This window comes from Suillus discolor (assembly GCF_016758755.1).
Source record: "Suillus discolor strain FC423 chromosome Unknown F5147scaffold_5, whole genome shotgun sequence".
Taxonomy (NCBI): domain Eukaryota; kingdom Fungi; phylum Basidiomycota; class Agaricomycetes; order Boletales; family Suillaceae; genus Suillus; species Suillus discolor.
The window spans coordinates 866,611-888,781 of NW_024541252.1; the positions used below are offsets into that span (position 1 = coordinate 866,611).

The window sequence follows — 22,171 nt, forward strand, 5'->3', positions numbered from 1 at the left end:
TAGTATATATAGATGTAAATCAGTGATGAGAACGGTAATCGCTGAGCGTGTCAATGGACAGTGCACGGTGTGAGTGCGAACTTGTTTGGTTGTGACCACGGAAGACACGCATAGCGTTTGAGTGATGCGGTGATGGAGATCGCTCCGAAACACCCACACGAGAGGCTACACGGCCCTGGTGGTCACCCGTGCTTTTGAGAAACAGTAGTCAAGTACTGCATTAGTTGTAAGGAATCACACTTACACAAACCTCCTCGACCATGTGATTATCTAAAAAGTGAGGGAATGTACTTACCTTCATCAGCCATTCCTGGGTAGTCATGTCTTCAAAAAGAATCGGGCCGAGGATTCTTACCCTCATAGATTACGCATTTATCCTGCATACATTGTCCTATCTTCGTCTATGACAACATTGGCGAGGGTGACTCGACAGGAGCCCAACGCGAACGAAAGTAACATAGACAAATACTGAGAAATCTACCGGTATCATGACATCTCCTCGTCGTCTGTGTCCGATAGAATTTCCTTGCTTTTACTGGCGAGAAGAATTAGCAAAAAGCTCAGAAAATCTAGATGCCTAACGTACTATTGCTTGTATTTGGGTGGTTCTGCAACAGCGCCCTGTTCCTGACTCTCCTCTCCTCTAGTGACAAACTTATCGAGCATCGTTGGTTCACTCTGGCTCTCTGCATCCTGTAATGCTTTAGGTTTGCGTTTTTGTGGAGGTTCCGTGCGTTGAAAAGCGATGATCTCTGCATGCGACGCTATGAAAAGAGGAGATGATTAAACCCTTGAAGAACGTACCCTCGAGGAACATAAATTCATCTGCTCGCCGCACTACACTTGCTGCGAGAGAATGAAACTGAGAAATGAAGTACTGACACAGCACGCTCCAGACGTACCGACGTCCTTCTGTTGCACAGTTGTTCGCTTCTCCCGCTCCGCGAGCTTCTGGCATGCCTCTGAAAGTCTTCTGATGAACTCCTCGGTGGCAAGTGAGATTAAGAAAGTCGCGTCGCGCGCGACTATTGGAAGTTCCTGAAATGCTGCATGACGCTATACGCCATCTGGGTAGGATCCATTGACAACTACCTTGTCCGCTTTGATTATCTTTTGCACTCTTGAAAATGGTAAGATTGACTTTCCCAGCTCGCGCTCGCGCTGCGGTTCCTTCTCTTTCCGTTTCTTGGTCATCGCACCTGAGTTCGTATCGTCTCCGGGCTCTTCGTCGACAACCTCCACGCTCTGCATATCTTCTGTGAATTTCAAGTCATCCTGCCGTGTCTGCACTTCAGAGACAGACATTATTGATCAGTGCAAGATCAGTGATGGCATTCAATGGTAAGGTCAAACTCAGCCACAGACACGCCCGGAAGTGCACGTGGAAGAGTTGATAATATGGACGCACTTGCCACGCACGTACGCTAATCCAACAAAAAATTCTCCAACTTCTGGCGGGGTCAGTTCTTCAAGGAGCTTCGAATGTAGCCTAGGCCTAGATGGACAGGCTCCACCTACCGCGACTTTAGACTGGCACATAGGATATCTTCTCGGCTAGCCTCTTCTCTCTGTCCTTGATGCTCAATGCTCGTCGTCCCTTTTATTGTGCTGAATCGTATTATACCCTTCAGTCGACGGGGCTCTGATGTCTTTCTACGGACTCCCCTTCCTTATTGGAACGAGGCGCAAATGAACCTAGGACTCATGCTGCCATCTTTAATTCGGCAAGCGATACCACCGTGCATGCCTCTATCTGTATTGCACACGACGTTTAGTCGGTATTATCTTATATGCCCTCACAATATTCCAGTAGAAGCTCTAATCTGCTCGAATGGCAAATTTTGGGTACATGGGGGTAGTTGTTGTTTTGAAGGATTCATATAGGTCAGTACATTTCCCTGGGGGCCACCACAACATTTTAAAATCTTTCTTAGGGCTACTGATAGGGTTCCAAGGAATGTCGTTTATGTTGTGACCCTAAGTTGTTGCAACTTGGAGATTCATAACACATACTATGCCGTCAAGGGCCGCAGACACTTGCCACTCAACACCTTCGGTTCGATCCAACGAGTCTAATCCCGATTCCTGTCAGTGACATACTAGAAGATGGTAGAATGACAATGAAATCCAACCTGTTCTTGGACATTTGATCTTTAGCTTGTTATGTATGCACATGTGACATGGAAGCCTGCACTGAACGCCGGACGATTCAATCTGAATGCACATTCCGATCGTAATGAGGGATATTCACTTCTGCCTGTTACAAATTTAACATTGTCATCTATGTTGATTGCTCGGTCTCTCGCATGTGAAGTGCAGTGTGCACATAAGTCGTATTGAATTGATCCGTTTGTTTCGAGATTTGTAGCCAGTCCATATGATATGCAAGACGTTATATATGTTGCGTACTGAAAAAATTAGATGTGAAATACCCAGAATTTTCACTGATACGGTATATACCAGTTTCATGTCCATCTGGTGTTTTGTTTCCAGACTACAAGTTTCAGTGTCCCGTAGCACAGTGTGTGACTTGCGCGCGTGACGTTTCCTCACGTGCTTTGTGTCACTCAAATTGCTCTGGAAGGTTAACATTGTACACGTTGATTGATAGCAACATAACACTTAGTTGCTATTCCTTCGTTCAACGATGGCCGACTCTGCAGAGACATCTCCGGAAGTGATGCTCCAGTTTTACCGCATGCTGTACCCTTTCAAATCTATCTTCACATGGCTCAACCAGGAACACGCACCAAAAGATTTGTTTACAAACCGCGAATTCGCATTTACTCTCCAGGGAGACGTGTATCTACGTTATAACTGTTTTTCGAATGCAGAAGAACTCAAAAAGCAGGTGTGCGCACTCAATCCGACGCGTTTCGAGATCGGGCCCATGTACTCATCTCGGGTAAGCTGTCTTTCAATCTGCCTGGCACTTATGCTGACAACATGCCAGCCAAACGAGCGGAAATTGGCGCGGTCTGTCAAATCTGGGAAGCTCTTCACCCCGTTAAAGCGCGAGTTGGTGTTCGATATCGATATGACTGATTATGATGGCGTGCGCACATGCTGCACATCAGCGGGAATATGTAAACGCTGCTGGGCATTCATCGCCAACGCTGTGCGCGTCCTTGACTCAGCCTTGCGCACGCAATTTGGATATCATCATTTGTTATGGGTATACTCGGGCCGTCGCGGCATCCATTTGTGGATCAGCGACGACGAGGCCATGGGGCTTACGGACGAACTACGTAGAGCTGTAGTTGGGGCGCTTACTGTGATAGAAGGAGGTAAGGAGATGGCGAAGAAGGTGAATGTAAGGGGCATAGGCACGAAGAGCCACCCAGGAGATTTGCCACCTTCTCTGTGGCATGCGCGCGATGAAGGGAGTAGGATGTGGTATCCATTGTTGGATAACCAAGAATGCTTCCTGTCCGAGGACGGCTGGCGAACGCTGCTTAAACTGGTTCCGGACAAGAAAATTGTCGAGACTCTCGAGGAGCGGTGGGAGAAACAGCCCGGTATCGAATCGTCGAAGAAATGGGACGAGCTGAAGGCTGAGGTGAAGGGTACAGGTGTATGTACTTTACTCTCACTATCCATGCCATTCCTGACGCTTCATAGGCCCGAAATCTAGCCGCTCTAGAAGACATCATTCTGCAATATACATATCCACGCCTGGATGCCGAAGTATCCAAGCACCGAAATCATCTTCTCAAAGCACCATTCTGTGTGCATCCTAAAACTGGCCGAGTCTGCGTCCCCGTTGACCCGAACCGTGTGGAAAATTTTGACCCCAATGCAGTTCCCACAGTCATGCAGCTCCTTCAAGAGCTCGACAAGGCAGGCGAGGGTGCAAGTGAGTGCACTTGTCACTGTACCCGTTGTTTTCACTCATATTTTGATTCAGATTGGGAGCATACAAGTCTCAAGCCATACGTCGACATGCTAGACAGACACGTTATGGGAATTCTGGATGATGTCCGAAGGAGAGAACGGGCAAGAGCTGTGCTTCAACACGGTGTGTGGGTTTTGGTGTATTTTAGGACCATTCAGGTTTACTGGCATTTTCGCTCCAGATCTCAACTGGTGATGGACGTTTGAAAAGTTTCATTTTTATCTTATTTTTACAGCAATATTGTAAGTTGCAAACAATATCATTTACCCTGTTGTATTCTATTACGCTGCCTGTTCTTTTTGTCCTTCCAGTCAGTTACGACATGTCACGTGAGTCGATTAGTGAGACAAAAAAAGTTGCTTTCTGGAACTGTCGTGCTCACGTTCGACACCGTAATGTGTTACATACTTATGCATCCGTTTGCCTTGGGAATGCCCCCCACGCTTAGGTGTCGTCGTTGAAGGAAACCATGACTGCGTCGTCAACGAGCCAATACTCCTCGTTGCTTTCATCGACGTTATCATACGCTCCCAGCTCGACGTCGACAAGCAATGGAAACACATCGAATAGCGGTTCATCTCTACTCTTTGGCTTTCTTGTCAGTGTATTGTCACTCTTCGCCTTATTCATGATTAGTGGACTCGTATGGCATCGTCTGGTCATACGGCGTCAGATGATTGATGAGATGTTGCGGGTTGATACCGATATCCCCTTGCAGAGGAGGCGTATGCAGAAGCCTCTACTGTGGGATGTAGAGGTTTTGCTAGGTCAGGACTGTTCGCAATGGAGGGACACACAGGTAGCGCCCATTTCTCGTTAGTGCCTAGGTCCGTCTGATCCTGTCTCACCTTCATAGCCATTAGCAACGGAAAAGTACGACATTCCGTTGCCACCGCCACTGGACCGCCAAACACCGAGACCTTCTTTCTGGAAACGTCAGGTTATCAACCGCATACCACCTGAGATAACCTATCTCTTTTCTCCTCCCACCCTAGTTAAAGTGACTGATCCCCCACATCTGAGTCATTCGAAGATGGAGCTCCCGCTGGATAGATCTCTTCTCCAAGTTTCGGTCTTGATAGCCATGCCGCGACCGCCAGATTTGTTATCACCTTCGTCGAAAGGTGTGGGATTGAAGAAGTACCAGCCATTGTATGAGATCGTTATTGGGACATCGAACGTGTACTATCATGACTTGGACTCGCAGTAGCTGTGACGCTTGTTCTGATTTTTACGACTGCTACGTGTTTCGTGCTATCTTTCTTTGACGTGCCTTACCAGGGTATATTAATTATTGCACTATTATAGTCTTGGACTCTTTGTTATTCTGGACTGCGCTTCGTCTACTTTGCAATACTCGAAACATGAGGCGAGCCACTGGTCCGTTACTCGCACAGATACATGGGTCGACGTACGTTGAGCCACCACCAAATCACATCTTTTTTTTTGGTCTGACAGCCTTAGTAATTATGATACTTACGTCCTCGCCGGCTAGAACATACAGCAAGTCGGTATCATCCGATAGGTCCTGCCAACAAGTATTGTCTATCCAGGGTTGCGTGTCCTCTTGAACTGGGCCTCGGAAGGCAACTCCGTCCCAAATTCACTTGATATGTGGGCATTCCGTCCAGTCCGTGATCGCGCCTCCCCCTGTTTGGAAACGACGCCTCCCTGCATTCCATTCATAGTACGCCTTAATACAACTTATCTCTCCACAAAAGCCTCGTGTTTTTGGAGCCACAACTCATCGGACCCGCGCCCCAGTGACTCACTCCTCTGTCCTACCGTCCTTGTGTGTTTTGCCCGACATAAGCCGATATACCCGTGATACATACGTGCATCTTCCTCAACTGTATCTGGATTCGGTTTATCTTCTTCCACATGTCAAACGGCTACGCGCCAGGATCTAACATTTACGAAGTCTTACATTCACGGAGAATTTGTGTCTCCGCTCCGCTCGGCTTATGCCCGACATCACTTTCTAGAAGGTCACAAACTATCTTTTCACCGCCTTACCCCCATAGCAATACAGCATGTTCTTCCCCCTCTTCCCCGCAACCTGTCGTCACTATTTCACACAATCAACATCACAACGTGTTGAGGCTGATGTGATTATAGGCAGAACGCCGTGTTAACATTGATAACCATGTCTCTTTCTGGTATACGGAGACATCAAACTTAACAAGGCGCATACGCGTCGCCTCTTTTTAGCCAAATATGCGGCGCGTTCTTCGATGAGGCAAGTAAGTTTTCTTTTGTTGGTATCGACTGCGGGGTCTGAACTGTATTCTACGGTGGGGCCCTAAACATCACTGCCGCAAGGCATCAATGACAGTTATTGGATATTTCATCAGGTATAAAACTTGTATTCTTACTTCTGTCCTCCCGCAACCTTTCAAACCTCCCTTCACATTTCACCCACCATGGCTAGATCCATAACTCGCACGCACGGTGTCAAGCTCAACCCCCTCTTTATTGGTTCTCCCAGTGGGGAGCGCTATCATGTACAAGTCCCCATAGAATGGGATGTGCGCTACAATCCAATGCATTATGCAGAAGTAGCAAACATGCCTCTATTGTCATCCCACCTGTCACAATTTGCAACTAATCCCCCTATCCCAAAGTTGCAACTTGTCTGTGACTTACTGTCCCCTGGATGGGAGATAATAGCCCGTAACCCAACTGGGGTGACAGTGCAAGATGTGTTAGAAGCGATTTATGAGACGCTCCACGGGCTTCTGCGGACGTATGAGTGGGAGGGCATGTCGCTCAAGCAGCGCAGCCGTATTGAAGATATACACCGCGCGCGCTGCGCGGCGTCTTCAGACCCTGAGTACACACGCTTAGCGGGTGTGCGCAGAGTAGATTGTCTGCTCTCAACGACCATGTTTGCTGGACTTACCTCGTTGGTCAGGAGGAGAGAGCAGTGGCAGGTGGTCCTCACGCTGTCACGCGATTTTAGACCCCGTGCCTACTACTAGCTAGTAGTATGTTCTCTCAGCAGTGCTGATGAGAATGTGGCGCATTGAAAAATGGAGAATCACTTATGAACTAATTTGTTGACCCACAGTTCTATTTTACTATATCAGACCCCTCCTCGACTCGTCAGGTGTGTGTTGTTAGTGTCCCAGCATCGTGTATCTGATCTACTTATGCGTTATCGTGCGCGTGTATCACTTTCGAGCTCTACATATGTTTATATCCTTTGTACTTATAGCCCTCTATCGTTACCCGAGTCAACGTTGAACGTTGAAGTAGTACTGTTACTGTTACTGTTACTGTAGTTTGTTGACGCACTGGTATGATCAGGAAATTACATAAATGTGATTTGTTTCTCGGCTGCACTCGTTCTCTGATTCTGAAGCTGGGCTATTATGCTATTCGGCCCGTCAGCACTTCAGCGCTTGCCAGTGAGCCTTCACAGCCTTCACCAGCACCTTCAAGACACGAAGACAACTCATGTAATATATGCAACCTTCAACGGCCGCCATTTTCACAGGGCAAGTTCTACTAAATCCCACTTAATGTCCGTACTAACCAGTATTATAGAAACAATAAGCCCTACAGCTATGACAGAGGTAGGTAAGTGTCATACATCATGCACATAAATTATACATGTGATCAGGCATCCAAATATAAGACCAAACAGCCCAGTACTCTGCACTCTGCTTGCCACTCCCCATCACCTATCTTCACTACACGACACCTCCACCGACCCGATGCAATACTCTCCCAACTCTGTATCATGGAGCAGCTCTGGCGTAGACACCCGGTCTGATACTTCGGAGCTCGTGGCGTTGTCGCGCTTCCTAGTACTAGTACTAGGCGACGGCATAGAAATTGTGAAGGCCATCACGACGAACGAGCCCTCCGGCCGTTCAGACATATCATCAAGTTCATAAGCTTGTGGCTCTGGCGGGGGCGGAGGTGTAGGAGGAGGACTCGGCCTCCGAATAAGTCGGAAGTGCTCTCTAAAAGCCGAGATCCGAGTCATCACAAACGATGAACGGGGCGGATTTCGAGGCTCGACAGTGGTGGCTTTCATCAAGACCGGCCGAGGAGGCTTTTCTTTCCGACAGAACACGCGCGTGGCGCAAAAGGGCTAGTCATCCACGAGCCAATAGCAGATCTCAGCGCCATGTTTCGACGCCGACTGCGGAGCCTGACGCACCGTTATATTTTCCCATTTTAAATCGATCGTCACCTCCGAGTCTCTTCTCGTCCACATATCCCAAAGTGTGGGTTTCTCTCCTATCGCGATCGGTCTCTTCCCTGGGCGAACGCGAACGCGAACTGGCCTGGCAGGTTGGACCACGAGACTCCCTCTACGCATCCTTCTCCATCCAAACAAAGCTGCCATGACCACCATAAACAGCCCGATCGCCAGAAACGCAACTACCAGCGATGGCGATTCATTTGCGCCGAAAATATTACTCATAATTTGATTATTGTTGTTAGAATTGTTGGTGCTAGAATGTTGTGGGGACGTGCTTGTTTGACTACGCGTTGAGGACATGGTGCTGCCTTCGCATGGCGCGAGGCTATCAGTCAGATAAAGTGGGGCACTGCACGCAGCCTTGAGGCGGGCTTAGATATGATGTGCTCAAGATATACTATAGGCTCAGTTATATAAGGATCTGCACGAATGCAGGTCCTGAGACCGATGCTGAACAGGGAACGAGTGTGATAGTAGAAGGGGGTCCGTGATATATCTATACTCCATTCCAATGTCGTTATCAAGGTAATAGTGGACCGACAAAACAAGAATAGAACCAGCAAATCAGATCTCAGAGTCCGTGAAAACCACTGAAACTTTGGTTCGGTCATAGTGTACCGTGGAAGAAGCCCAATTACAGCCGCACTTGTACAAGGAAACAACAGAACAACAGCAAATAAAGAGTCGCGGATAAACTCAAAACAGAGCGTGATTACTCTGCCTTTCATCCCTGCCGACGCTTGATTCCCACCCAGCACTCCACCGGCTTTCGCAGGAAGCCCTCCCGTGTGTCAAACTAATTCATTACAGTTAGTTCGTGTGAGATGACCGGCATGGAAGGAACATACCGCTTTATCCGGATCTGCCAGGACGAATTGGTAGCGGCGGAGAATGGAAGATATGATAATTAATAGCTCCATGGACGCAAGGTTGCGTCCCACACATGCTCTGAGGTTTAGGGTCAACATCAGCAGGCCAGTGATCGCGTGGCATTAAACGTCATGTACCTGGGCCCATAGGAAAACGGATTGAAAGCTTTTTGCAAAGTGGCACTATCATGCTCAAACCACCTCTCTGGACGGAATACATCCGCGTCTTCTCCCCACACTTTGGTGTCCCTATGGATCGTGTAACTTGGAACGCTCAAAACGGCACCCTGCGGGAAATGAATGCCTTGGATAGTCAAACCGCCTTCAGGAGCTACACGAGGAAGACCCATGGAAGATGTCGAATGCATACGCAAGGCTTCATTGATAACAGCTTCCAGATAAGGTAGGCGTTTGACTTGTTCGTATGTGGAAACGTATTCATCTTCACTGCCGAGGGCGTCGTCAAGCTCTTTCTGGAGCTTGAGCTGTACAGAAGGATTGGCAGCAAGGTAATATGTGATGGCACATGACGAGCTGAGCTGAATGGGGAAGATGATTGACCATGATTGGCTAGAAGACTTACTTGGAAGTAGTGTCGGAACCGGCGATGAGCTGAGTGAGGGCCTCTGCGGTGAGCTCTTCTCTGCCCATGAGATTTCCCTCATCATCACGTCCCTCTTGCAGCTTACTCAAGAGGTCAACGCGGTCGGTCGGAGTTGTAAAACGTTTGGCGACAGCGGCGACTGCAAGACCAGCCAAATTCTTGACAGCTATTCCACCCTTGCGGTACCAGGGAAGCAGACGAACCCAGGGTCGCCACGTGGGAGGTAGAACGCCCATAGAAGCCGAGAACTCTCCGCGATCGTTGAGAATCTGGACGGCAGGAATATCGACGTATGCACACTCATTCTGCGACCCGTAGGATTTCATGACATCTTTCTGTGAAACAGCAACAGGCGCGGAGTCTTTGGCGTTCAGGATCATTCCAAACGGTGAACCGAACGCCAAGTCGCCGATGATATCAAACGCCAGATAGTTGTACCCTGACACGACACAAATTAATGCTAGTGGAAATTGAGAGATGGATACATACACGGAAGGCAATCAAGCCACAAACGACCTCCCTTACCGAACCAACCACCTTCTCCCTCGGTGCCAGATTTGTTTTTGAGGGCTTCGTCGAATAAACGGTCCCACTGGTTCATGAGCTGGCTGACATAGAGACGGATAGAAGGTTCGAACTCCAAGACATTCTTTTGCGAAAAGACGTGAGAGACAATCTTACGCTTACGAGCATGGTCAGCGCGGTCCCTGGTATTGAACAAACCACGGTGAATGGAGACGAAGGCGTCGTAGAAGTTGGATTTCAGGCTGCCGTTACCATGGGCATATACAATTTGTAGCGCGTCCGGGTCGGAAATGGAGACGTGGTTTGGTGCAAGACGCACAAAAGTTCCTATGGGCAGGAATATGAGTTCATGTGGGATCAAGTGGGTCAGATGCTACCGTGTTTGTTGTGCAACTGATGTATGACGTCTGAGCGATGACCTTGGCTTGCTACCCAACCCAGCCAAAAATCCGAAAAGCGGGCAAGGAATGGACCCTGTATGCTCCGCTGGTTGTAAGGATCCCTGAGATAAGGGATGACATGGGCCAATAAGATTGGTACTGGAATTAGCAGGAGAGCCGAAAGATAGTTGAGGTCTTCAAAATGAATGGGGACGAGGCATTTAATGGCGTTGAGCAGATTGGACGACATGTTTCTGAAGTACTAAGCCTCGTCAAGGAGAGGAATAAAGGACCCTATTGACACGAGAATGTCTTTTATAATTTATGACATTAATATGATATGATATGTATATAATAGTACCGACGGATCTTACAAGTCACGGTAGCGAATATGAACTCGAGGTCTCTGTGCGCATAGGCTCGTGACCCTCTGCAGTTATATACAGACTCGACGTACGTTCTCGTCGTAGCTCCCCCGAGCTACCCTAAACTCCCTCAGAGGCTCTCTCTTGAAGCAAGTACCTCCAGTTCATTAAAAATCAAATCATGATGACCATCCGCAGTGGAATAATTAAATGGAACAACCGGCAATCATATATTGCCAGGCTAACCAGACTCAGTTCGTCTACTTGGAGCAACCAGGGTGCAGCGGACTGCGAAATCGGCCTTAATGTGACTATGTAGCAACCAATTTGTGAGGCAGCAAATTCTGCCGACTCAGTAGTCAGTCGTACTACCTTCAGTGATCGCATTTGAAAATGGGTTATGCTCCCACTTCTCATGCGAACGTCAACGTCAACGTCCGACCGGAAGAAGATAGATCTACTGCAGGGGCGCTTGCACGCCGTTCCAGTCATAAACTTCAAGTTAGCGCCGACTCCCGAGAGTCCAATTTCTAGCAACTCTTTCTGGTTTCCTGCCACTGTCACTCGCTACATCACCTCCAACCTAGTTGTACTCCTCAAGCTCGCCTCAAGGATATTCACCGAGTAAAAATCAAGCCATGGGTACGATGCTACTAGCCTAAAGTGGTATATGGAAGAACGTTCACAGCCTGGGCCCTGCACAACGTTAGGCCAAGAAGACATATGTAAGTGCAAGAAGTCGAACGTACAACCATCTGTGTTCCTACCCATCGACGTCGACCGAGTCGATCCGGATCCTTTCTTTGACAATTGAGCGCCTTCAATGATAGTCAGATCTACTGCTCAACAACAATCTTTTTATCTAGCTCAGATCACAAGCCGCGCGCCAGATAATGACTAATTCAAGGTTGAACTTGATTGGATGTTCATGATGTCACTCGGTCATGTACGTGCTTCGCCTGTCTCACGTCGTGTAAAGAACATGCCTAAACGTGATGCATTTCAAAGATGCCCCTGCGCAGTTACGGTATAGGTGAAATGCAGGCGTTTTATGACCGTGCCTGCAGGACAACACTCCCAAAATTTCTCCCTTTCCCTTCTCTTCCGCATATCAACGTTTGTTCGTCAGGAGTGTCGCCCCCATGCTTCATTCCGTCTCATTCGTGGCACTGTCTTTGGTCCTGTCAGGCTATGCTCAAAGTCCTACTTATTCGGCAACTTATTTGCCTTCAAACGCTCCCTATCAAAGCGAGCAGGGGCAGGCAGGTTACAACAACTGCACCTCTGGCTACAGTCAGACGTCGGAGTGCCAGAATGCTTATGGTGCGCCGCCAATCGCCGATAAGCATCCTTAACCTTGACTTAGCATATCGCCAGTCAACACTGTTCAGGATTGGTGTATCTGGGGACCTCCTCAGCCAGGCCCTGACTCGGTCATCGGGAACACCGAGGTACATGCCTTCACTTTTTTGTCCAGTGACCGCGAAGAAAGAACCTGTAACCTTCACAGCAAATCGAAGTAGCATGGTGCATGCAGGTGATTTGCCACTATATTCAGTCTCCTAAGTGACGTAGTAATTTTCTCTCAGAGCGGGTACGGAACACGACTGATCCCAGACGGTTCCATCACTGGTGCGCACGTCGTGGTCACTCCAGACTACGTCCAGGTCACAGGTGAGTATATTTTATAGTACAAACTAGATCCACAGCAACAACGTGAACTCAGGCGTCGGCAATCTTACAAACATCAACATTCCTGCCGGCGACAGTGGCGGCGAGCTTGACCCTCACGGTGCAGACGGTAACGGCAATCCTATCGGCGGTCTTGTGTTCTCTAGCGCATTCGGCACGTTGGAGCAAATTCACGAGTGGACGGTAATTTACCGATTGCTCGGAAAGACCGCCACAGCGTTCTAATTGAGTTCTTTGCGTACCCAGAATTTTGTGGCGGATGATCAATTCTGCTTCCGCGCTTGCAAGCCCGCGGTAGATGCACCGACAATGTGTCAGCATATTTATGATGTTATGGGGTGCGAGTGGAATATGCCTGGGAATTATTCTCCGGGAGTGTTTGAGCAGTGTTTGGGTGACTCAGCTGAGGTTAGTGTCAATCCCATTTCACGCACATTTGTCTAGCTAAGCATTTACGAAGCCTATGGGTGTCTATGGGACGTCCACATTTTACCAAGGGGAGCCCATCACACCACCTGCGCATCCCATACCCTCTTCTTCCAGTTGCACTTTCTACAGCACAATCAGTAACGGCCAGGGCGTTTTGACCGGAGGAATCACATCCAAAGCCAGCACAGCATCAGCAACAGCAACTGTGGGTACTCATCACACTTCCCACTTTCATCATCACTCGTGCTTTAGTGATCTTTGTACTTCTTCCGTCACGATTATCACATATTCAGATGTGCCAGCGTCTGTGACGCTCACTTCAATTTCACCGGACATTTCAAGTTCCACGCTTTTATCGCGTTCTTCGTCGCTTTACTCGTATTCAAGTCCTTCGTTGAGTTCTGCAAGTGCACACTCATACTCTCTTCCAAATTCTTCTTTGTTTCGTCCAACGATTTCTTCGCCCCTTCAAACTCCATCCCTCCAAACTTTGTCTTTTCAAACTTCGTCATCTATAAATTCTCCATTCTCCCCTTCTTCTCCTCCTCCTTCCTCCTCCTCCTCCTTCTCCTCCGCCACTTCCTCCTCTTCCGCACCTACCCTTACATCTTCCCCTGCATCACAATCATCCTCTGTATTAGGTGGTCAGAATGGCTCACAACAATGTCCTCTTTTTGCACAGGGTGCCTTCAAATCTGGATCGTCCTCCGGCGCAAACGCGACGGGTTCTTCAGCTGCTCTACCGACCGCGACCCCTGCAGGCTGTCAACGCTTGGCTATCATTGTTTCGACAATTGTGATAGGGTTCTCTATGGGCGTCATTGTGACTTTTTAGAACATTTGCCAATTGACACTTTACTATAGTGATGCTGGTTGAAAGCTTGAACTAGCGATGTCAGTTGTGTCTCACATTTCTTATTCGCCTGTCTTACTTATCGTCTATCACTTCGTATTGGCCAACCAAAGGTGTAGGATACATACAGGGATACTCTTGGAATACATGGACTTTGTCGTGTGCTAGATGAAATCTTTCTTTAGAACTACAGTTACAATAAAACTTTACAGAGGCTCGATGTCTGGGACTGGGCCAACGGCAACTATCCTGGAGGGGTTGACCTGCTGTGTGTGAGTATGAGAGCGCTTAAGAGCCTACAGCACAACGCACTATTGTCTGGGACCAGTAGTAATGTTCTTTGATGTGATCGAACTTGGTGCTCGACTTGAAGGCATCGTTGTTCCAGTACAACTTCCTCATCCAACTGTGGAAAATGAGTCTGTCAAACATCCTAAAAAGATGGAAGACACCTCACAGGTTAATGTTAGGGTACCCGTGACGGATGTCGCGCAGGTTGCATTTGAAGTGGCCTACGTACACGGGATCAAAGCGGGTCTGGAACGGAGCAGTAAGTTTCAGAACGGGCGTTTAAGATCGAACGTACGGTAGTAACGAATAACCTGATATCCGCTTCGGTGAGGATGTTGCCTACGAGGTAATCCTTGCCTTTGAGTATCTCCTCGAGTCGGTCGAGAGATTTGAATAGAGCATGAACGGCGTTCTCATACGCGGATTGGGATTGTGCAAACCCAGATTTGTACACACCATCTGCAGTGCACGATGTCATTAAGACAAGCTCCACGCACAGACTCAGACGCACTGTTTACGGTGTCATACACCCACTCGTTGATACTATCGATCTCCTGGCGGTGTGCTTCAGGATAGATATCAATCGCTGCTTTATCAGCAGGAAGCAAGTGATTAAAGGCGGTGTTGAATATGCGAATGATTTCAGAGCTTTCGTTGTTGACAACAGTGTTGAGCTTCTTGTCCCACAGCACTGGTACTGTAAATCTGATTACGATGTAACAAGCAGTGGTAAATGGGAGGGGAATAGACATACCTTCCGCCATAGTTCGGATCAGCAAGTAAGTAAAGATCTTTGACATGCTGGAAATTTGGGTGTTCTGGGTCGTTATCTGCATCCTCCCAACTCGGATCTGCATTCTTGAATGGCCAGCCTTGCGCACCCATGTGAGGGGACACCGCAGAAAAAGCTGCAAAAAGGTGGCATAAACTCGTGAAGTGCACAAAACTGGTTGGAACTGACGAATGAAATCTTCAAGTCCTTTCAGTTTCCGAGTGATAAGAGTTCTCGTAGCCCAAGCTGAGGAATGTTCAGTCAAAATGAGACTGCGTCAATCCTATCACTGACGGCATGCATAAGATATATAGAGATGGTATCTTCCTGTAAATCAACTGAGTTTGTCAATAAAATAAATATGTTTTCGTGATTTACCTTTCTCCGGCGGGAATTTACCATCGTTACTGATAAAGTTCCTGAAGCTTGATGGAGCTCTTTTGAAGGAGCCGTCTGACTCTGCCCTCAGTTTACCAATGTCACTCTGGCTCGATACGTCTTTTGTAGATGACATTGTTCGTATGCGGTGGAGCAATGAATGAGATGATGGTCGTGGGGAAGAAGATGCCGCAGTCAGGGGTTTGGAGTGGCTAGTAAGCATCAAAAGTCTAGAGCCATACATGGAAAGTTGCCTCATGATCATAGACGTCTCGGACTGGTCACGAGTCTACGAGCCTTGGCGCGCCTGGATTATATAATCACGACATCAGGGATTTGTCACTCAGCGTAATGACATCACCATTATCCCGTAATCACGGATTCACGGCTATGTATCCGCAGCATACACATGAACATATGTATCAAATCATGACATCTGTGCATACAAGTTATGCAGGTTGGCGGCTTTAAATACTTTTGGGCGCGACTCGGACACGAACGTACTTACGCTGCGGGCGGGCAGACTTTTGAAAGGCAATTACTATCATACGGGCGGGAAGTTCACATTCTACAAGTCCGCGGAACAATTCTTGTTGACTCGAAAGGGCGAAGCTAGCTAGAACAGCAAATATTCCGGAGGAGGGAAATATTCATTGATATTGTCAAGACAAATATTCAATAGGTCACAGAAAATTACCTTTTCTGGCAATCTGGCATGTTTCCATCGTTGCGTGAATTCCAGCTAATTCATTTATGGCAAGCCGCGACAGAGGCGAATTATGAAGACAAGTGTGCAATGTGGAAGCCCAACTAACTTTTCGAAAGATCCTCATTACTCTACGTGCCCGCCATTCCGACAACGCCTACATGATCACGGATTTTCGCGATTTCACTGGCTGTCAGCCCTCCCTTGCTTGCCCGGAGGAAGTCCTCAAAAGCGATGAGTGCATCACTATCGTTACTGAATTCCGTTCTGATGATATATGTTTAGGTACGAACTGCGCATAACACAATCATTTACTCACCTCAAGTAAGAGTACAGGCGATCCCAAAATGGTGGCTCGGAGATAACAGTCTGATAACTTGACCGCGCTGCGCGCGATATTGAAGCGGTGGGTAACAGAGACGTGTCAAGAGTCAGATCAATGTCGTGAGGTTTGACCTCGGGCTCGAGAGACACAATTGATGGTGATGGCGACAATACGATGGAGGGCGTGCGTGTATGCCTATGACCTGTTGCCAGTTTCGGTTGCGGTGTTTGTATTTCGGGAAGATTGGAATATTTCATCTTTACTGGCGAAGTGTTGGGTGGGGATGGAGATTTAGTAGGATCCCACTCAAACCCGGGTTTAAGCATTAAATTTATAGTGTCTCCTTCTTTCACACCGTATTCCTTAAGGAGCTTTGCGTCAGCAAGTGCCTTTCCTTTGAGTAAAAGCCGCTGTGCTTCTGCGGGCGGTGCGTTCGGTTGAGAAGCAAGCAAGGCTTTAACTTCGGATACAGTATCTGTTGGCTGCACAGCAAGCGTGAACGACTGCGGAGGCTTTGTTGACTTGAACGTAATACTGATTGATGCGGCTAGCGATCTCTGGTGAGATGACCATCAGTGATAACGTGGAGATGACATCTACCTGGCGGTGCAGAAGGTTCTCCTTTACGTTCTGGAACAGGGGGGAGCTCAACCTGAAACAAATTTCGCGTAAGAACATGCCATGAAACACGATCCTCGAGTCTAACACGCACTGGTAAGATAGGGACCTTCTTTAGTGAATTCTGTGGAGGTTGATTGTAGTCGTCACTGTACACGATAGGCTGAGCTCCAATGACTTTTACAAAGCTCCTGACAAAGACAAGTTCCGCTTGATCAGCCATTGCTCTTGGCGTTATTGTATGGATTGAGACAAAGAGGGTGTTTTAGTACGGAGTGTGGCAGTGCAATAATGAAGGTTTGTGACTTCTGTCACGTCTTCATATTAGTGCTTGTGACCGTGACCCGGGATCCATTCGCGTCACGCTCGTTTCTCCTCCCCAAGTTCGATGGCGGTATGTGTCTGCCTGGTAATGACAAGCTTTTTCACTAATGTCTTATTTGCACACAGTCAGGTTTCAGTTACACTGGAGGTGCGACTATTTACTGCTGGTCATGTTCAATGCTGAACAATGTCGTGTCCAGGCCGTTCGCGGTGTTTTGCCTACTGGCAAGAATTCTCGAAAGTAATAGCCGAGAATACCCATTCTAGAAATTGACTTCTTACAGTTGATATTCACAGTGCTATGCTGAAGCTGACGTGCCTAGTCAATGCCGTCTGCAGGCGGATGATTACCTAGAGTGCCTCCACCACACGAAAGAGGTGAGTATTCCTGCTATCTGCCGTATTTAAATTCATGTCCTTTTTGTGCAGATTGCGCACGCTAAGGCTGTGAAGGCCGAATTTATTAAACAAGCAGAGCACCATGCCAAAGAAGGCCGTAAAGTGGCTGATGTTCTCGCAGATGGCGTGATTGTAGGAGTGGGGCTGATACAAAGAGACCAAGGTGGGGAAGGCAAGCACAAGTAGTGTATTGAAATACCCTTGGTCGCTGGTTCGACTTGCACAGCACTGTTGCATCCTCGCGCATTTTTAGCTGCCTTGCGGCTGTCTGACGGAGCCTTAAGCCGATCAGTTACTGTAATCCGAATGGAAATCACGTTTTCGGAGGTCCTTCTTGCGGCTGACTGTAGTAATTGTAAAATTCCAAACAACGTGTTTCTTGCATGTTATCTGCATTTTGTGAGCTCGCCATCGAGCTTGTGCATCCTTCACTGTAGCGGACTTTAAACGAACCCATGAGATCGACTCTCAGAACGTTTCTTAGTTCGATACATCTTGGTTTCCGACCACCAAACAATTCATCTACCCCTCAGGCCACCGACCGTACCATGGTCGCTCAAGGTGTTGGTTCTATCAGTTCTCCCATCGTCATCTCAGACGATGAGGACGAAGCTATGATAGACCTCCAGCTGCGAGTTGATTCGGATTCTGTTGACAGTGAACAGAATGATCAGCTGCGCACTCCACCAGATGGTAATTCAGAGGAGTTTTCCACGGCGAGCAAGGGCTACGCCATGGCCCTGAACATGGGCTATTGCCCAGGCCGCGGTCTAGGGCGCGGCCTCGACGGTAAGTGCCGTTGTAGCGCGTGTCCTCCACTCACCCAGATGGTCTTCGCTCTAGGTCGAGTGGAGCCTGTGTGCCTTGAGGTTGCTCAGAAACGCAAACGGGTGGACAGCGGTATTGGGTTCCAGCGACCCCAGCTTTACGCAACTGGCTGGTCACCGAGGAAAGGTGATGGTAAGCTAAATAAGAAACGGAGAAAGGAACAGCATACGTTTGGAGCTCCTCCGCGAGGTTTTAGGTCCCAGCAGAATTGTCCATTGCAACCCAAATCGCTCGCTGCCCCGACTGGCCCCGCGAATATTAGCCAAGGGCCTTGGGCAGCGCTCGCCTCAAGTAGGAAAGGCAAAGAACGGGAACGCATTACCGCCCCATCGCCTCCGAAGCCATCACCAAGCCCGGTGCGGGTGCCTTCACTTCCTCAAGGTCCTAGGTCAAATATTCCATATAGTCCTCCATTGCCTGCTGCGCCTCCCCCTAAAGGACCTCGTAGCTGGCTCGCATCTCAAGCTCAGGCTCGGTCACCGACCCTGGCTCCTAAAACTCCACCCATTGCACCACGGTCTCCGCCAACTGCACCACGTGCCATGCAGCAACAGCAGCAGCAACTTACAAGCAATGGATCTCCTATACCGCAGCCTGGTTATCCTCAGATACAAACACAACCAGTTAACAGTTACCCTGACGGGCAGACCACTGCCATCCTGCCTGCCCCACAATCTGCGTTTCCGCAAATGCAGCAACAACAATCGCAAAGCGCCATATACAACCCTGCATTCTCAGGCGCGCCGGTTCCATATTATACTGGGGCAGAACCATCCGAGCCGTGGCACACGCAGTATGGGATGGTGACTGTTGCACCACCTCCACCTGCACCCACCTATTTCATAGCATATCCTGACTATTCGAACCCGGGAGCATATACATACGTACCCGTCCCGACCCCTCCTGCTGGGTATGCACCAGCATCAGCACCTGCTTCTGCCGACCCATACGCCGCGGCAGCTGGAGGTACTACGGGTCCGACATCGCCCAGTGGGCTTGCTCCTGTGGTTACTGATGCATCCACGATTGCTGCTGGTAGCAGCCAGTCCAACGGATATCAAGCTATATCGGCCACCGATCCTGACCACGACCACGACCACGATCGCTCGGAAACTTCAACGCCTGAACCGCCTTCCTCCAAGAAGTTGCTCGCAGAGCGGATGCGGAAGCCCAAGCTCCTCCATATCGGACATGCACCGGAGGCAGACCCAAACAGTAAGACAGGGACGTATGCGAAGCACCTCGCCTCGCAGCCGAACCCTTCATGTACACTCGTGCTAGACAGCATCCCAACGCGCTTCCGTAACCCGTCGTGGGTGCACAAGTGGGCGGTGAATGCAGGGGAAGCAGAGCCCGTGTGCGTTGATGTGGATACGAAGAATGGGAAGTCACTGGTGGAATTTGTGGATTCTGCGTCTGCACGGAAGGCATTTCAGAGTAAGCAGCTGAAGGGGAAGGGGAAACATGCGATTCGGGCATGGTGGTATAGGGTTACGGGGGTGGGCTCTAACGCTGGCGTTGGCGAGATCGAGGAGGGCGAAGTGGAGGATGGAAGCAGAAAGATAAACGAGCCGATTGTTCAGTTGAGCAAGAAGCAAAAGAAGAAGCTGCAGCGGAAGCAGCTGGTTGAGCCGAATCCTCAGGCAGGTTCGAGTGGCGTACAAGTTGCAGCGAGTGAAGATACCATTGTCGACGAACAAGGGCGCGTACCATCTACTGAGCGGGAAGAGGCATCCATCGATGTACCAGCCCCTCGTGGACGTCGGTTCTCGCTCGATGATTCTTCCGTGCGTTTTGAGGTGTCTAGTGGCTCGCAGGATGGTGTTGGGGTTGGTCATTTTATTCAAGGGGACGATGACGAGGATCATTTGTCCATTGCATCTTCACGGCTACACTCCACTCAGCTCGTCATATCTCACGACGACCGAGGGGAGGATGTGGAAATGTCCTCGCCAATAGTGACGAGCGGCATGTCCGGCGATTTGCTATCGGCAAGTGAAATCTGTGGAGAAAAAAGTGCAAAGGTGGACACTCCTAGGTCTACGGATGTGGACTTGGATTGTGCTGTGGCTCTTATTTCAGCGGACAATAGTCCACTTCCTGCATTGAATTCGGAGGCCGCACAACACGACAGAAAATCTGCAGAAGTTTTAACGATCTCCTCGTCAATATCTTTCGACCAGCAGCCCATCTGTTCCAATTCCACTTTACATTCTAACCCATCATCGTCTCTCTTGTCTACAGAAACATCTGCCGACGAATCAGCAGAACATTCGCACTCAGCCAAGGTCATTTCACTCGCACCCCAAAAGGAATTCGAAGAAAATATTGAATCCAGTGCATTCACACAAAATATAGAAAATTTCAACATGGTCAATTCTCTCACATGTACTTCCACCGACTCCTGTTTCCCCTCACGACTACCAGTACCCTTGCCAAACGAACCGTCGGCACACGAACCATCGGTGGACAAGATCGCACATGAAATGAACTTGCGAAGGCTCGTTCATGAAAGTAAGCAGAACAAGGCGAATGCTCGTGGCGCAACTACCTCACCCATGTCCACTGGTCCTGCAACACTCCCCCCTGCGCCATCTGCTGTCAACGGTGAGGTTGCCATTGCGCAACCCAGTCCCACCGTCTCGTCAGCAACGTTTGTTCTGCCTTTTTTTAGAATTTTATCGACACTGATTTTCGAGTAGGAGCTTGGAAGAACTTGCTGTCACGTTTATTTCCGAGACAATAGAAAGCATCAAACCGACGCCGTTCAAACCCGCGGTGCCCTTGAATACACGACAGGAGATGTTTCAGAAGCAGCAGAAGCTTGAACAGTACATTACACGGAGCAAGGAGCTTATTGCGGAGCTCAGCCAGGCGCAGAGCAAGGAAGAAAAAGAAAATATCATGTGCGCTGTTCGTGAGTGGAGCAGGTATGTGAAGTTCGAACATTAGGGACAATGTGGGGCTGAGCTGCGATGCAGATTGATGGAGATGGATTCGGTGGGTGTGCCGAGCAAGGCTCCGGCTGTGACGACTAGATTTTCTTGGCCTTCGTGCGAGGAAACGGTGTTGGTCATCAGTGATGATGAAGACGAGGAATGAGGAGATTGTGCGGGGTTGGTAAGTATGTTAGTTTTTCCATTTGTTCAGGCGTTATCACAGGGGACTTGGATACATTGTATATTTAATAACATCAAGCGATCTTGAAATTGTATTTAAAATCTTAAATTGAGGCAAGTTAAGTGTTATCTGGTCGAGTACCTGGGGTGTGACTCATCAGTCAAAGGGTTGAGGGTAGCGAGCGCCCATTTCAAATTTACTCGGCCGCTGACCTCTACTAGTGCTGTCGAGGCGTTCTTGGTTTTCTAGCAAAGAGCGTTGCCCGAGGTCTGAAAGCACTGGCAGCTGGGCTGGAGTAGCCGACTGTAGTAGTATATAGCCTACACAGCAAACTACCTATAACTCTATTAATATTCACATGCTCACTTTGTGGGTCTTTTCGCGCTCGAGATCGACTGTGTCTGGTGTCAAAACCTCTACTATGGGTAACCCATAGTACTCGTTGGATTAACACGACAATAACGGAACTTGGGGCCCGGCCGGGGGTTTAATCCGTTAAACGGTTATCATAGAATTGTGCCAGAGAGATTCCAGGTCTCGAAAGATACGCGCTGCTTTTGTCAGCGACCGGACCAAACAGGA

At 48.8% G+C, this 22,171-nt stretch overlaps 11 protein-coding genes across 11 annotated transcripts; 6 read left to right on the top strand and 5 right to left on the bottom strand.

Annotated features, from left to right (window-relative positions):
• Positions 1-585: 585 nt before the first annotated feature.
• Positions 586-1,194, bottom strand: F5147DRAFT_567390 (uncharacterized protein; the record flags this gene model as incomplete). The annotated part of the gene is made up of 4 exons (XM_041430853.1): positions 586-752; positions 805-846; positions 903-1,038; positions 1,093-1,194. The coding sequence occupies 4 exons, from the start codon at positions 1,192-1,194 to the stop codon at positions 586-588; spliced, it is 447 nt and encodes a 148-aa protein (XP_041298144.1).
• A 1,404-nt stretch (positions 1,195-2,598) lies between these two features.
• Positions 2,599-4,205, top strand: F5147DRAFT_671923 (prim-pol domain-containing protein). Its single transcript, XM_041435637.1, has 4 exons — positions 2,599-2,905; positions 2,954-3,574; positions 3,622-3,856; positions 3,908-4,205. Exons 1-4 carry the CDS (start codon positions 2,648-2,650, stop codon positions 4,099-4,101), a joined length of 1,308 nt encoding a protein of 435 aa, XP_041298145.1. The 5' UTR covers positions 2,599-2,647; the 3' UTR covers positions 4,102-4,205.
• A 186-nt stretch (positions 4,206-4,391) lies between these two features.
• Positions 4,392-5,099, top strand: F5147DRAFT_540497 (uncharacterized protein; the record flags this gene model as incomplete). The annotated part of the gene is made up of 2 exons (XM_041430221.1): positions 4,392-4,694; positions 4,752-5,099. Coding segments are annotated over 2 exons (651 nt in total), but the record flags the coding sequence as incomplete, so codon positions are not given.
• A 1,090-nt stretch (positions 5,100-6,189) lies between these two features.
• F5147DRAFT_628111 (uncharacterized protein) lies at positions 6,190-6,876 on the top strand (the record flags this gene model as incomplete). Its single annotated transcript, XM_041432731.1, has 1 exon — positions 6,190-6,876. Exon 1 carries the CDS (start codon positions 6,319-6,321, stop codon positions 6,874-6,876), a length of 558 nt encoding a protein of 185 aa, XP_041298147.1. The 5' UTR covers positions 6,190-6,318.
• Positions 6,877-7,248: 372 nt separating this feature from the next.
• F5147DRAFT_833532 (uncharacterized protein) lies at positions 7,249-8,484 on the bottom strand. The gene is made up of 3 exons (XM_041443870.1): positions 8,067-8,484; positions 7,445-7,997; positions 7,249-7,395 (listed from the first exon to the last, which is right to left on the bottom strand). The coding sequence occupies exons 1-2, from the start codon at positions 8,409-8,411 to the stop codon at positions 7,578-7,580; spliced, it is 765 nt and encodes a 254-aa protein (XP_041298148.1). The 5' UTR covers positions 8,412-8,484; the 3' UTR covers positions 7,249-7,395; positions 7,445-7,577.
• On the bottom strand, positions 8,485-10,779 carry F5147DRAFT_671937 (cytochrome P450). Its single transcript, XM_041435638.1, has 6 exons — positions 10,487-10,779; positions 10,074-10,436; positions 9,564-10,023; positions 9,119-9,514; positions 8,960-9,059; positions 8,485-8,907 (listed from the first exon to the last, which is right to left on the bottom strand). The coding sequence occupies exons 1-6, from the start codon at positions 10,737-10,739 to the stop codon at positions 8,836-8,838; spliced, it is 1,644 nt and encodes a 547-aa protein (XP_041298149.1). The 5' UTR covers positions 10,740-10,779; the 3' UTR covers positions 8,485-8,835.
• Positions 10,780-11,570: 791 nt separating this feature from the next.
• F5147DRAFT_305640 (uncharacterized protein) lies at positions 11,571-14,097 on the top strand. The gene is made up of 10 exons (XM_041429130.1): positions 11,571-11,579; positions 11,721-11,800; positions 11,863-12,177; positions 12,232-12,305; positions 12,365-12,391; positions 12,444-12,528; positions 12,581-12,729; positions 12,793-12,954; positions 13,007-13,180; positions 13,658-14,097. The coding sequence occupies exons 3-10, from the start codon at positions 11,997-11,999 to the stop codon at positions 13,808-13,810; spliced, it is 1,005 nt and encodes a 334-aa protein (XP_041298150.1). The 5' UTR covers positions 11,571-11,579; positions 11,721-11,800; positions 11,863-11,996; the 3' UTR covers positions 13,811-14,097.
• On the bottom strand, positions 14,035-15,405 carry F5147DRAFT_567500 (glutathione S-transferase; the record flags this gene model as incomplete). The annotated part of the gene is made up of 9 exons (XM_041430858.1): positions 14,035-14,091; positions 14,141-14,234; positions 14,286-14,365; positions 14,415-14,578; positions 14,631-14,824; positions 14,874-15,027; positions 15,081-15,137; positions 15,186-15,218; positions 15,270-15,405. The coding sequence occupies 9 exons, from the start codon at positions 15,403-15,405 to the stop codon at positions 14,035-14,037; spliced, it is 969 nt and encodes a 322-aa protein (XP_041298151.1).
• A 605-nt stretch (positions 15,406-16,010) lies between these two features.
• F5147DRAFT_671956 (uncharacterized protein) lies at positions 16,011-17,194 on the bottom strand. The gene is made up of 4 exons (XM_041435639.1): positions 17,013-17,194; positions 16,901-16,952; positions 16,295-16,847; positions 16,011-16,242 (listed from the first exon to the last, which is right to left on the bottom strand). Exons 1-4 carry the CDS (start codon positions 17,139-17,141, stop codon positions 16,107-16,109), a joined length of 870 nt encoding a protein of 289 aa, XP_041298152.1. The 5' UTR covers positions 17,142-17,194; the 3' UTR covers positions 16,011-16,106.
• An 84-nt stretch (positions 17,195-17,278) lies between these two features.
• On the top strand, positions 17,279-18,035 carry F5147DRAFT_671957 (uncharacterized protein). The gene is made up of 5 exons (XM_041435640.1): positions 17,279-17,312; positions 17,369-17,390; positions 17,443-17,483; positions 17,540-17,620; positions 17,672-18,035. Exons 1-5 carry the CDS (start codon positions 17,307-17,309, stop codon positions 17,825-17,827), a joined length of 306 nt encoding a protein of 101 aa, XP_041298153.1. The 5' UTR covers positions 17,279-17,306; the 3' UTR covers positions 17,828-18,035.
• A 3,131-nt stretch (positions 18,036-21,166) lies between these two features.
• Positions 21,167-21,421, top strand: F5147DRAFT_567399 (uncharacterized protein; the record flags this gene model as incomplete). The annotated part of the gene is made up of 1 exon (XM_041430854.1): positions 21,167-21,421. A coding segment is annotated over one exon (255 nt), but the record flags the coding sequence as incomplete, so codon positions are not given.
• Positions 21,422-22,171: the final 750 nt, after the last annotated feature.

Coding starts and splice junctions, on each gene's coding strand:
- F5147DRAFT_671923 (XM_041435637.1), top strand. CDS start 2,648: ATGGCCGACTCTGCAGAGACATCTCCGGAAGTGATGCTCCAGTTTTAC. Junction 2,906..2,953: donor GGCCCATGTACTCATCTCGG/GTAAGCTGTCTT, acceptor ACAACATGCCAG/CCAAACGAGCGGAAATTGGC. Junction 3,857..3,907: donor CAAGGCAGGCGAGGGTGCAA/GTGAGTGCACTT, acceptor ATTTTGATTCAG/ATTGGGAGCATACAAGTCTC.
- F5147DRAFT_833532 (XM_041443870.1), bottom strand. CDS start 8,411: ATGTCCTCAACGCGTAGTCAAACAAGCACGTCCCCACAACATTCTAGC. Junction 7,998..8,066: donor TAAAATGGGAAAATATAACG/GTGCGTCAGGCT, acceptor GTGGATGACTAG/CCCTTTTGCGCCACGCGCGT.
- F5147DRAFT_671937 (XM_041435638.1), bottom strand. CDS start 10,739: ATGTCGTCCAATCTGCTCAACGCCATTAAATGCCTCGTCCCCATTCAT. Junction 10,024..10,073: donor GTGGCTTGATTGCCTTCCGT/GTATGTATCCAT, acceptor GTGTCGTGTCAG/GGTACAACTATCTGGCGTTT. Junction 9,060..9,118: donor CCGTTTTCCTATGGGCCCAG/GTACATGACGTT, acceptor CCTAAACCTCAG/AGCATGTGTGGGACGCAACC.
- F5147DRAFT_305640 (XM_041429130.1), top strand. CDS start 11,997: ATGCTTCATTCCGTCTCATTCGTGGCACTGTCTTTGGTCCTGTCAGGC. Junction 12,392..12,443: donor AAGTAGCATGGTGCATGCAG/GTGATTTGCCAC, acceptor ATTTTCTCTCAG/AGCGGGTACGGAACACGACT. Junction 12,529..12,580: donor AGACTACGTCCAGGTCACAG/GTGAGTATATTT, acceptor ACGTGAACTCAG/GCGTCGGCAATCTTACAAAC.
- F5147DRAFT_671956 (XM_041435639.1), bottom strand. CDS start 17,141: ATGGCTGATCAAGCGGAACTTGTCTTTGTCAGGAGCTTTGTAAAAGTC. Junction 16,848..16,900: donor AGAACCTTCTGCACCGCCAG/GTAGATGTCATC, acceptor AGAGATCGCTAG/CCGCATCAATCAGTATTACG. Junction 16,243..16,294: donor CGCCTGTACTCTTACTTGAG/GTGAGTAAATGA, acceptor ATATATCATCAG/AACGGAATTCAGTAACGATA.
- F5147DRAFT_671957 (XM_041435640.1), top strand. Junction 17,484..17,539: donor ACTGGCAAGAATTCTCGAAA/GTAATAGCCGAG, acceptor TGATATTCACAG/TGCTATGCTGAAGCTGACGT. Junction 17,621..17,671: donor GCCTCCACCACACGAAAGAG/GTGAGTATTCCT, acceptor CTTTTTGTGCAG/ATTGCGCACGCTAAGGCTGT.